We start from the raw sequence: 13,973 nt of genomic DNA on the forward strand, positions 1-13,973 counted from the left end.
AAAATAAGATAACATAGAAATAAAAGAAACAAACTGGGTGATGTGAAGAGATTCAAATGCCACAGACCTAATGATTTTTAGTTATTTTCTGATCTTTGAAGCTGCCATGCTGAGAGCTTCTTACCGTTTCTCTCTTCCTTCTCTGCTTACTGTCTGCGTCCTGTACGTCTGGAGTCACCTGATGAACAGAAACACAGCTGTGAACAACAGACACTGGGCTCCTGGGACACTTCTCTAGTGAAAACCTCACACCTAGAGACTACAGGTTTCCTGAACAGTCCTCTGGAGTCCTCTCCAGAGATGGAGAAGTGTTTCTGTGATCTACAGGCTTTAGTGTGCTCTGTATCATCATTGGGCCTTAACACTAGTGTTAATGAAGTCTTATAACCATAGATATATGGAAACCATTGACCTCAAGACAATGTTAAGATGTAAGGTTGGTAAATGTTAGGAATTTTCATGGAGTATCTCATTTATTTATATTTTCTAATATCTTGCACACCCATGTACCTGCTGTCTAAACAGTTTGTGTTAGTGTTGTCCATTTCTCTCAGACCTTTTCTGGATGGCTGTGGAGTGGTCTGGACCCTATCCACCACCATCGTGGACATGAACAATAGGACAATGAGACAAAGTTGCAAAAATAAACACAGAAACCTCTCCTGACCTCCAGGCTTCAAGGCAACAGAGAGATTATTAAAAATAACCTGAATTGTAGGATTATTGGTAGAGCATTCTACCAATTTGGATACTTGTTTTTCTACTTTACTGCAAATCTTTAGTTAATTTAAAAGAAAATTTCCAATTAAGCTTATAGAGAAATGGACATAAATATGTATACAAGTATAGTAAATGTATGTCATAAACTATGAGTATTGGTACATGTTAGGAAGAGTTTGCTTTCTGAAAATATATTAAATAACTATGTCACAAAAGGATAGTTTACAACAATATCCACTCATAAATTAGACGATAACATTTTAGGAGATGAATGGTTCCAAAGTTTATGCTTCAGACTGTATTGTATGTTTCCACAAAGTCAGCCAGTAACCACTGAGGAGAAAAAAGCTTTATATGGGTTTGTCTTGCAAAACCCCCCCATTTCAAAATATCAGACTACTTAAAGTGCATTTTAAAATTTTTATTCTTGCTACACTTAAAATGTTTGAGATGGGTGGGGGGTAAACCTAAGTAATAAAAGAAATTATTACATGGATATGCAGATTTTTCTATCTGCATATACTGTATGGAGGTTATATAGAGAAGGTTATATAAGGTTATAATACCAGAATTCTTCTGTCAAGTTAAAACAAAATCTAGCTTGTCAAAAAAATCAAATAAACAACTAATAACTTATGTTATTGACATATGCCAAGAGACCAGTGGTGTTAAGCAAAGAAAACATCCCCTAAAACTGGGCTAGCAAATAGACATCCGTTTCTGTACTGTCACTCTGTTACTGATAACTGTTTCTGGACAGAAATTCTTATTTCTACATACTGTACTGCTGCTTTCATTTGATCTTTCTTTCTCAGAAAAACTGGTTTCTGTTTCTCAGGATGCTCAAGAGACTCACAAGGTAATGAGGATAATGCCATATTACCATTATATTTCAACAAAGTAATATACTGCGGTAAACACTGCACTCTAGTGGTGAGCTCACTACAAGGCACATTGCTCCTTTCATTACAAGTCATCTGAGTCTCAACTGCGTGGACAAAGTGACAATGAGCTCAGTCTCCTTTCTGGATTCAACCAAGCCACTCAGAGTTTGGAAAACCCTTGAAACACCCTGCCTCATAAGGCGAAGGGATAAACACTGGAGACACCTTGCCTCATGGGGTGAGGGAGTAACTGGGAGAAATACCCATCGTCACAGAATGATGGCTAAAAAGCACACAACCCTGCTTTTACTTATGGGTACAAAGGTCCCAAGGACACTAATCACAGATGTGAAAGATGATTAACCAGATGACACAATACAATATATACAGCTTAATTCTGAAAAGAAAACTAAGCCATTGTCCACAATTGACAGAAACATCCCTCAAATAACAAGTTAATAAAAAATTTGAAGAATGTATTTAATTCTATTTTAAATGCTCGCCAGTTACTATCAAAGCAGTTGCAGAGTTCACAAAAAATGTTTTCCATAATCTTGAAAGATTTTCTTGGAAAACTGTACTGCCAATATACTGTACTGTCAGGCCTTGCATAGCCTTACATATTGTGGGCGGAATGCTGGCTTCCTTGGACAGCTCACCTGGCTGGTTGACTGGACTCAGAATGCAGGCAAATGCCTTCTTCTCACTGGCTGAACAATCAGCCAATTACCTGCTCAAGTGGCAGCCTCAAGCTTTAAAGGGCAGTTAGTACAGGTACTTAGATTCGCACATGAATGTCCAATCCTGGAAGGCCAGAGAGACTGCAGGTTTTAAAGGTCTTTTTTAAGACCTTTTTTAAGCACTTGTAAAGCTGTGAAAATACAGTAACCACGTAGTTAAGCTTGTTAAGAGCCGAGTGAGAATGAAAACCTGCAGACACAGGACTGGAGACCCATGGAGTAGAGAAATTAAAATTTTGGATTTATATTGGGAAAAATGACCAATTATCCTTTGGCAACCAAAGGATGTTTCAACTTCAGAAAAAATTGAAAACATGTCTGGATCTAAAAAAATGTTGTTTTGCAGTTACATTTATTATGAATATAATGTTGCATCCAGTTCTCTGTCTCTGAGTTCAAGGGTGTGTGCAGTACCGTTTGAGCAGATTCCTCTTTTTGGACTTTCTCGATTCTCTTCTGCACCATTTCTGCTTGGTTACCATCACCTTCCAAAGGATAGGTACATCCTCTACACCAACGTTTGGTATGATGTAACTGTGAAAATACAAGCAAAAATACAGACAGTATTGAGAAATTACAGGACAACATAATGGGCACTTTTTATATTAAAGATTCAGTAGTAGATGCTAGACCAGTGGTCTTCAATCCTGGACTCTAGGGCTGGTGTTTCTATAGGTTGTAAGCCCAGATGGGCTCTTAATGGCCTGAAGGCTGATTGGACAAGTTTAAGAGCTTCTTCCAGCCCTTCAGGTGCTGCTCCCTTAAATAGACACAGCAGCCTCTAGGACCAGGACTTGGAACCCTGAAGCAGGCACTTCCAGGAACTGAGTCTGAGATCCCTGACGTATTAAAAAAGTCCCTTATGTATCATGGCTAAAATATTAAAACTCAAGTGAGTCTTTCACCAAATCAGAACCAACAGCAAGAGTACCCAATTGAGATTTGAAACCTGCTTTTAAGTTAGGAGCTAAATATATTCACTTGCTTACAGCACATACAATGTAATAGGACTACACAAAATCGACACACAGAAATAATAAAAAAACAACAAAATAGCTCTATCCAGTCCATTCTTTGAACATCTCCTAGCAATCCCAGACTGAACAATGGACGACTCCGTCACTCAGCTCTAAATGAGTAAAGAGAGAGTGAGATACTCCACCTGCTCCTGCACATTCTGAGCCTGAATACTGTCCAGTACAGCCTCTGCAAGGCCCCCACTGTTCTCTAGTGGTATCCTGGCTCCAGGCAGTCTTCTCTTTAATAGAAGGGGAGGAGAACGCAAAAGTATTTAAATACAAACATGTACGTACATATTTCACTGCATCAGTGAGAAAGGTAACTGTCTCTGCCCCCTGCAGGTATTCATTTCTGGTGGTTATTCATGAGCTCTGAGCACGTACATCATCACAGAAACCAAATGACTGGCCCTCTGTTGCGGCAGAACCTAACACTGATATCAGAGGAGAGTACTGAGTCCTGTGATACAGACATTATTGGAACCTTGTGTGGTACCAAGGGTATACAATAGAGTTTCCTTAGATTTGTCATTATGGTCATTATTTATTCTTTACTGATGTCTATACAGTACATACAGTGGGTACAGAAAGTCACCACCCCCTTTCACAATTTGTACCTTTCGGTATGACACTCTGAAAATAAAAAACAAATTAAATTAGGCTTGTTCCATTTTTATTTACACACAGTATCCATAGTAGAGAACAAAACAAAACCATTTTACATATGAACATCCATTATTCAGCCTTACATTGCAGGCACAAATTCCTGTTGGTTCCCCTAGTTTTTTACAATTATATAACTTTTTAACAAAACTATATACATTCAAAAGAAGGAAGATGTATACATTTATGAATATGAAAAGGGAGTAGACTATATAAATGTCTCTTTTTTCAGTTTTCAGTATAATTTCAGTTATTCTGTATCTCAACAAAATCTGACCTTAAAGGATTAATGTACTGAACCAATCTAGACAAATATTTGACAATTTTTTTCATTTGTAATTTTAGTGAAAATGTTATTTCTTCCATTATATATATTTCTTTTATTAATTCAATCCAATCTTTCATTGTTGGTAGATCTGTGAGAAGCCACTTTCTTGTTATAGCTTTCTTCCCTGCTGATATAAGGATATATATTCATCCATTCCCCTCCAATCAAAATCCAGTTTACCAAAATATAAAGCCTCAAATGTAAAGGGTACATTCCTTTCAAATTTAGTTTCCAGGGCCTAATGTAATTCCTTCCAGAAAAGCCTTATTTTAGGGCAGTTCCAGAATATATGCCAATGATTACCTTGGTTTCCGCACTGTGTCCAACACTTAAGAGTTTTCCTCAGTATGCGCCTTCTGACTCGGAGAAATGAAAAATCGAACAATGTTTTTCCAGCAAAATTCTCTCTATAAATGCGAGTTAGTACATCTCCGTTGAAATTCACAAATTTTAAGCCACTCTTCATTCGAAATTCTAACTTCACTTTCTTTCACCCATTTATCTTTTATATACTCTGTAGAATATGATTTCTTTTCCATAAAACTTTTACATAATCTAGATATAATACCTTTACCTAATTCTGATTTGTAGGCTTCTTCAACTATTTTCACTACTCCATCATTAACAATATCTAAATCTTCCCTTATTAAAATAATAGCGCATTTGAAGATATCTATAAAAATCTGAATTCTCCAAATTATGTTTCTCATTCAAATACTGAAAACTTTGTAGCTGAGTCTTATCCGTTATATTACAAAATGCAGTTATTCCTTTTGTAATCCAAAATTTAAATCTATTATCCAACTTATTTGGTTTAAACTCCATATCATAGGCGCACCATCTGAGTATCTTTACTGCCTCACCTAAATTATACTCTTTTGTGATCATATTCCATGTCCTTAATTGAACCTTTAACCATGGATTAAATATTTTTTCAGCAATTTTGTCTAAATTTCTATTACCTAATAGTGCCTGAATTGGGGGGCTATTTACAAGGGACAATTCAATATCTTTCCATCTGGCTTGATATTCTGGATTACAGGAATTAATGAGAGGTTTAACCTGAGATACATAATAATAATTTTTTAAATTTGGTAAAGCCATACCCCCTTTATCTTTTGAAAGTTGCAATGTTTTGAATCTAATTCTAGGTTTTCTCTCCTGCCAAATAAACCTAGAAATTATCTTATCCCATTCCGAAAATTGTTTTGCAGAGACTTCTACAGGGAGAGCTTGAAATAGAAAGAGTAATCGAGGCAGTAGATTCATTTTTACAGATTCAATTCTAGAACTAAAGCTAAATAAAGGGGATTAGGCTTTAGACTCCTAAATATCTCACTGAACTTTGGTCCCACTTAAGGTGGTATTTGCCTTTTAATAAATCAGGAGGGTTGTAATTAAAAGTTAGAATTTGTGTTTTTTGAACATTTAACTTATAGCCTGCCAGCAAGCCAAAGCTATCTAAGAGTTTCATTACTTTTAGAAATGAACTAGTGGGATCCTCCAGATATAATAAAACGTCATCTGCGTACAGTGCTATCTTGTGCTCATTACCTTTTATTTTGTTATTTTGTCGTATCCACTGGGCTAGTGGCTCTATATATAGAGCAAAAAGCAATGGAGATAAAGGGCAGCCTTGTCTAGTCCCTCGTTCTAAAGTTATTCAATAAATAATCATTTATTTTAATTCGTGCTGTTGGTCTATCATATAAAGTTTGAATACCTTTAATAATATTTTCACAAAACCCAAACCTACCTTAAACCCTATAGAGGTATTCCCAACTAACAGAGTCAAAAGCTTTCTCAGCATCTAGGCTCATCAAAGAAGCTTCTAAATTATGTTGCTGAATATGGTTCATTATATGCAATGTGCGTCAAATGTTATCATGGGTTTGTCTATTTTGAATAAACCCTGTTTGATCATAGTGTATCAAATGAGGGAGAATCTTTTCAATTCTTTTAGCCAGTATTGCTGTATAAATTTTATAATCCACATTAAGGACTGAGATTGGTCTGAACAATCCACAATCGAATCTATCTTTCCCCTTCTTAGGGATGATAGCCTCTCTCCATGATGGGGGCACTTTCCCATCAATTAATGGCGAATTACAAGCAGAAAGAAGATTTGGTATCAATTCAGCTCGGAAGGTTTTATACCATTCTGAATTAAAACCATCAGTTCCAGGTGATTTATTAGCTCTGAGGCTCGTAATCACTGAATTCAATTCTTCTAGTGTTATAGTCGTTTTTAATATATTATTTTGATCTTCCGTAAGATTTGGTAAACTGAGAGATTCCAGAAACGTATCCATCTTTTCTTCACTTTCTGAATGGGGTTGCGTATATAATTTTCTGTAATAATTTGTAAAAGTGTTTTGAATTTTTTCCCATTTATATAATACACCATTACAGTTCTGGTCCCTTATTTTATATATTGTATTATCGGTCTGTTGTTTTTTAATTTTCTTGCCAACAGCTTTAGTGATTTTGACCCCGATTCATAATATTTTTGTCTAGTAAATATATATTTTTTTCAATTTCCTGTGTATATAAGACATCTATTTTGTTTCTAAGCTTCTTTATTTCTTGCATGATTTTTGAATCCTGTTTTTCTTGATGTTTTTTCTCCAACTCTTTTAACTTTATATTCAGATTAGATAACTGTAGTTGCTTTACCTTCTTCTTATGACTGCTCAAAGCAATAATTTCCCCCCTTATAACCTTTAATGCCTTTAATGTATCCCATATCATTCTGGTCTCACTTCCCCATTATCATTCTCCTCCAAAAATAGTTTTATTTCTTGTTTTATCTGTTCTTTACATTGTGGATCGTTTAACAGACTTGAGTTCATCCTCCATGTTGTATCTCCCCGATTATTACTTAATCGTATGGACAATGGCATAGGAGTATGGTCTGAAAAATCAATTCTATAAATATCACAATCTTGGATCCCATGTCTATCTCTCTTGTGTATAAAAAAATAATCAATCCTTGAATATACCAAATGAGGGAAGGAATAGTGAGTGTAATCCCGCCCACTTGGATAGAAATCTCTCCAAAGATCTATTATTCCCATTTCCCCCATCAGTACATTAATCTTTTTATACAGTGACTTATCTCTCTGAGAAGATATATTTGTAGAATCAAGCCTGGGGTTAAGACGCACATTCCAATCACCTCCACAAATCAGTATCCCTTGTGCATTAACCATCAAATCGACTATTTTTTAATAAAAATTAAAATCACTACCAGGTGGAGCATATACATTAAGTAATGTTAGTAATTCCCCTTCAATTTTTCCCAATACTAATACATATCTCCCCTTCTTATCTTTAACTTCTGTAAGCAACTCAAATTGAACCTTTTGAGATATCAGTATAGCCACACCTCTTCTATGGCCAGATTTATATGAGGAGAAAAAGATTTTTGAGAAACCCATTCTCCTTAATTTCTCATGTTCCAATACACTCGAATGTGTTTCTTGTAAAAAAAACAATATGAGCCCCTTTTTTCTTCATTTTAGACAAAATCTTACTTCTCTTAATAGGGTTAAGTACTCCATTAACATTAAATGTAACTATTTTAAGGTCTTGCTTGGACATATTTTATGTAAATGGTAAAACGGGATCAGGGTCCCATACAACATATGTTTCATATTGTTAAACATCCTCTTCCTATCATTTTTTTCTAATAATGCACCACAATCAAAAAACACAATAAACAAAAACATTAACCAAACAATCTTAAACAAAACTGTACCCATCTCTGTCTCTTTCACAGTACTTTCTTCCAACTGTGGGGTTCTTTTCAAATGACCCTATGTGGGCTTCTCTCCTTTTTTTCTGTTAGAGAAATCCGTTAGAGAAATCCTCCTTCTCCTCTGGAGGAGGACCCTTAAGCAGGTGGCGTGGTGGCAAATCCAAACTTATATTATAAAGAGAAAAAAAAAGGAGTGTAACCAGAAAAATAAAAAGTCACTCTGGTCGTAATCACCAAGTACAGTATCTGTCCCGACATTTACAAATTCTCTTAAAACATCGCAGGAAACTTATTTTTTTTAAAAAACCCTTAACTATAAAATCACGACCAACTTTTAACAACTCACTGTATCAAATTTCTTCAATCTTGCGAGGGGGGTCTTCTCCTGAAACTCTGTAATTTCTCATGATATTGGTGTTTCAAGGACTGGTCTTTCCCAGGACCACCCCGTCTTCCAGCCTTCTGCCAAGTAAACAGTCGCTCGTTTTCTTCTTCCAGTGTAGGCGCTGGCTGTATAACTTGTACTTTAAGACCCCGCTCTGCCATATCCTTTGTGGCTTCTGCTGCCGAATGGTATAGGCAGGTGCTGTCTTCGTAAAACACCCGCAACCTCGCTGGAAAATTTTATTTTCTGCGATTTCAGCCTTTTTTACTTCAGAATATTCCATACGTTTTTTAGTACTGCTCGGCGGGTAATCATGATCCACATAAAATCGTTTGTTATTGTGGAAGAGTTCTTTCTTTTGCCAAGCTTTACACAACACTTCCTCTTTCATCTTGTAGCTTAAAAATGTGGCGACAATGGAACGCGGTTTGGCGTCCGGGCCTTTAAGTCTCGGCGCTAACGCTCTGTGCGCCCTTTCAATTACCAGTTCCACTTCCTTCGGTAAATCAAGTTCCCCCCTCTTTAAAAGCACCTTAAGGATTGTGGCCAAGTGGCAAAAGCTGCTGTTGTCAGATGAGACCAAAATTGAACCTTTTGGGCGGAATGCAAAACGATAAGTCTGGCGAAAACCCAATACATCTTACTATCCAAAGAACATGTGGGGGTGTTTCTCTTCAACTGGGACTGGGACACCTGTCAGGATGGAAGGGAAGGTGGATGGTGCAAAATACAGGCAACTTCTTGTAGAAAACCTGCAGCCCTCAGCCAGGAAGTTGAAAATGGGAAGATGGTTCATATTTTAACATGACAATGAGCCAAAGCAACCATACAGTGTTTGAAGGACAGGAAGGTGAATGTCCTTGAGTGGCCTAGTCAGTTTCACTGAGCTTGTACAATTCTGTAAGGAGTATTCCTCCCTCTAAGTGTGAAAATTTGGTAGAGATGTATCCAAACACACACAAGGCTGTATTTAAAGCTTGCTTCCACCAAGTATTAACTCAGGGGGGTGTTGTCTTATCCAACACAGTTATTCTACTTCTTTATTTATTAATTGTTTTCACTTGGATGTTGCAAGCTACAATTTGTTAATAAAACTGGAAAATTCTGATTTTATTTATCTTTTTGGGTGAACATTTTGAAAGGGGGTGGTGACTTTCTATACCCACTGTATATAATATATTGTATATACCATATACAGTATATTCAATTCAATTTATTTTTATATATTGCCTTTCACAAAGGGTGCCCCAAGGCGCTTAGCAAAGCAAAATGACCATACAGAACAGAAAAGACCAGAAAACAAAGGAGGAGAGGAACCAAAAGCTCCTTAGTAAGGAGAAATAAAACCTCTAGGGGTCAAAGGTCAACTGGCTGCCTAACCCCTTTGGGCATGCTAACACTATACGATTAAAAAAAGGAATAAATGAATAAGGGGATATATAACAGGGGAGAGACATTTTTTAAAGATGTGTAAAGATAAAGATTGATAAGTAATTTTGAACTCATAAATCCAACATTTGAACTAAATGAAAGTAAAAAAAAACTCTCCTGGCTTTTTGCACATGCAGCATATTCATTTAGCTTCAACTGTTCATGTTCTCTATTTATGTGCAGTTGGTTTCTACATCCATCCTTTTTCTAAGTCCTTTATCTGGATCAGGGTTGTGAGGGAACCGGAGTCCAGACAGGCAAGCAAGGAGCTGGATGTTTTCTACATTTGCGTCTTTAAAGCTACATTTGGAAAACTGTTAAAACATGTTACTTTGGAGCATAAATCTTTGAAATCCCATTTAAGTATACAAACATTGTACATCTCTACCTGGGTTGTTGACTGTCTTCTTATTACTGTCTAAAATACGGGTCCTAAAAAAGAATGGAGAGTCAAGGAATTTCTGCTAGTATTACACAATAAATGCTATGTGATTCAACTGTGGTGAATAAACCTGAGATCTGAAAGCTTGAGTAATACAGTAAGTTCCAAGAAAACACCAGAAGCTAAAGCCAAGATGTTATGCAATTGACAGCTGAAGAAAAACAGAAAGAAAACATATAGTGCTAGACACTGAACTCGAGAGAGAGGAGAGGAAGAGAGGAGAACAGTGAGTGATTAAGGAAAGACTTTGCTCTGCAAGATCTCTGGATGCACTGATGTTTTCCAAATGGAACAGGGTGACTGAACTTGCGAACACAGCTGCATATCAATGTTAACAAATATCAAGAACACAATTAAATGTGTTCATAAAACCAAGGCTACTGCTGGCAAAAACAAGCATAGGTAGACTGAATTCAAATAACAAATGGGAAAACTGATAATGCAAAAAATAATTCTGAGCACATATAATGCAAGTCAGATTATTCTATCACAAATTGTACATTAGTGCCAGGTATATCTAAAAAAATGTTACTTCACGTTGTCTGTCTGATCAGTATGAAATGGGTTTGCTAATGAATGCAACTTCATGCACAATATTGCATTTGATTTAAGAAAGAATTAACAAGAAACAGAGAAATAGTGCAGGCAGGTACCACCCCCAGTATGTTAATGTAATTTGAAATTAATTTTGCCCACAACAATTATTAATTTTCTGTTACTTTGAACCAAAAGGTCATGTAACTTCTAGGGTGTTTTTAAAAATAAAAAAAAACTTCCAGCCCTGGTTAGCTTTCAAATGATAAAAAAACTGACTCAAAACTGACTTCCCAGCGTTGTAGAATGATAACCACCACAAAATCCTTGTAAACGTAGGGTGTCATTACATTGTATCATTTTTTGTGGAATATTTCACCCAGACAATGTAATCTTGTAGCTAACCTATGGTTATGTCTGATTTTTGGTTCTTACTTCTGGCTAATGCCAGTACTGTATGCAAACTTACAGCTAGCAGGTTTGCTTTATTTCCTCCTTCACCTATAAATATATTTTGAAATGAACAATGTGAAAACGATCTGTACTGTGCTGCAAAAGGCTTCACAGTAAGAAAGTAAACAGATCAATTACGCACTGAAAGATACTCTGATTATCCTACCGTTTTCAGTACAGACTTCATATATTTATATATTAAATATTTACTTTTTTAACTTTATTTGCAGTACGCTTGCTTTTCACAACTGGGAATAAACAGCTCTTTTCCTGACATCACGTATCAGCATTGTAAAAAAAACAACCAGAAGTTTTTTTTAGTGAAGGAAGCTACTTAGTATTTTCTGTCAAGGTCTAAAATATTTTTATTTTGTTTTAAATATTGTTTAAGCCTTTACCTTTTTTGATCTCCCATCGGTGGCGGAAGCACCAAAAGCCAAGGTTATTGCGATGCCCAGCAAACAGATAAAAAGCGCAGATTTCATGTTCGCGGACCTCCACTGCGGCTGTTCTGAGACACTGTTGAGCAGAACAGTTGTATTCAAGGCTTAGGAATCCTCTCGCAACTACACACAGAATGCAAAACGTAGAGGGTGTTTCAGCGACATAATCTTTTACGCGGACGTGATTTAGTTTATATATTTATTTCAAGCAGGAAGGCCTTCAGCGTTGAAGAGACCTTTAACCTTTTATGACCTAATGCTGTGCTATCATACTGCATTTAAAGAATAAAAAGTATGAGAAAATGTTTTGTCGGCGATATGAGATGAAGGGGCGGTCAGAAAAGAGGGCCCCAGAGGAGGGATCAGTCTGTAGGAAGAGAAAAGTTGTCATTAATGGTCCTGGGGATAGAAAGTGTGTTAGGGTGAAAGGGAAGCACCATAGGCATGCAGTTGTTAGGCCAAGGGTTCCTGATGGAATTAATGGTCCAGGGGCTGTTTTTGGCTTGGGTGAGAGTCCTGTCAATAACATGGGTGGGGTATCCTCTGTTGATAAAAAATTCTTAGATTTACATCTATAACATAGAACAAAAAGTAATAGGTTTATTCCATGCTGAAAAGAGAAAATGAAAACACAACGTTTCGGCTGTGGAGCCTTCTTCAGGTGTGAGATTATTATTATTATTATTAACATTATTAGATGGACAGAGCAGTAAGCAAAGGTAATGTAGCAGGAGAACAAAGGCTGGGAGAGAGGAGGAGTGGGAGGCGGGAGCAGGGGACAAACACAGTGGCCAATCAGGTAGTGTGAAGTCAGGACAGGTGTAGAGAGGTTTGAAATGAAACCTACAATGAGTAGAGAGAATGTAGAAGAACATTAGTCTATCGTTGAGAGAAGGGGAAAGGTGTGATCCTAGCTGCAGGATAATTTTAGTTTCTATAGTCTTTCTGATGTAGGAGTTAGGAAAACCATCTTTGAGAACACAGACAGAGAGATTACTGTGATCATGGCTGTCAGAAGTGAAATGAGAAACAATTGGCTTGGAGAAATCTTTAATCTTCACAGCTCTAACATGTTCTCTGCAGCAGTGTCCAAGTCTTCTTCCTGTTTCCCCAATGAATATATATTATGCATCTATAATATATATTCCCCATATTCACATTCTATTTCACCATGCTTCCTGTTTCTTGCCACAGTCCAACGACAGGTTAATTAACTTCTGGGAAAACTGGCCCTGGTATACAGTAGGTGTGTGCCCTGTGATGGGACTGTCATCTTGTCCAGGGTGTATCCTGACTTACTAGGATAGGCTCCGGCTCCCTAGCGACCCTGAATTGGATGAAGCAGTTCGAAAATGGGGCCGGCGTGGTGGTACAGTGGGTCCATGCTGTCTGCTTGATCTCCCCACGTTTACATGGGATTTCTTCAGGTGCTCCACTGTGAAAAGACATACTGGTAGAATAATGGGCTTCTGGAAAAACTGGCTCTGGTGTGAGTGTGTTGGACTGGCATCCTGTCCAGGGTGTATCCTGCCTTGTGCCCCTTGCATGCCAGGCTCCAGCTCCCCCACAACCCTGTGTTGGATAAAGCAGTTAAGATAATGGATGGGTGGACCACTTTCCAAGGTTTTTGGTTACTAGTTACTGTTTGTGAATGGAGATGGATTAAAAATGCAACAAATGCTAATGGTTACAATTTTCATTTTGTGTTTCTAAAGCCTGTCAGCATTAAGTATTTTTCTGTAATTGTGCAATTCTACTTCTAATTTTAAGCCAATAAAACCAGAACTATAAAATTCACCATCCTTAGTTCTGTGACCAGTTGTATTGAAGTTTTTTTCCTCTCTTCAAGATGATAAAAAACCTTCTGATTTGGAAAATACGGTTTATGTAAGCTTACATGGCATCCTGGCCCAGTATTTGTCAACCCTGCTTAGTGGAACTACAACATTTCCCTTTACCAGATACATAGTACAGTATGTGTTGGACCTTTTGGCCTTTATTAGCAATCAATTCAACTGGTCAGCAAACTGTTGAAAAAAGAAAGTGTGGCAGTTGGAACAAATTGAAAATGGCCAAATTATTTGTCAGAAACTGTTTTATCAGAAAGAAGGGTAGATGGTTCTGTGAATCTTTTGGGACTGGCTGGGGGGGCATGCTTAAAAAAGGACTAG

At 37.0% G+C, this 13,973-nt stretch overlaps 1 protein-coding gene across 2 annotated transcripts in view; it reads right to left on the reverse strand.

Annotated features, from left to right (window-relative positions):
• LOC107078252 (uncharacterized) overlaps nt 1–11,990 on the reverse strand; it is a 28,780-nt gene extending 16,790 nt beyond the window's left edge. Inside the window, exons 1-4 of one of the 2 annotated variants that reach the window (XM_069191122.1) lie at nt 11,758–11,990; nt 3,507–3,602; nt 2,759–2,878; nt 125–178 (exon numbers count right to left, since the gene is read on the reverse strand). In XM_069191122.1, the coding sequence (XP_069047223.1) occupies nt 125–178; nt 2,759–2,878; nt 3,507–3,602; nt 11,758–11,844 (357 nt within the window). In that variant the 5' untranslated portion in view covers nt 11,845–11,990. The remainder of the gene's footprint in view (nt 1–124; nt 179–2,758; nt 2,879–3,506; nt 3,603–11,757) is intronic. The other variant, XM_069191121.1, reaches the window with a different exon arrangement.
• Between the last annotated feature and the right edge of the window lie 1,983 nt (nt 11,991–13,973).

This window comes from Lepisosteus oculatus, chromosome 6, assembly GCF_040954835.1.
Source record: "Lepisosteus oculatus isolate fLepOcu1 chromosome 6, fLepOcu1.hap2, whole genome shotgun sequence".
Lineage (NCBI taxonomy): Eukaryota > Metazoa > Chordata > Actinopteri > Semionotiformes > Lepisosteidae > Lepisosteus > Lepisosteus oculatus.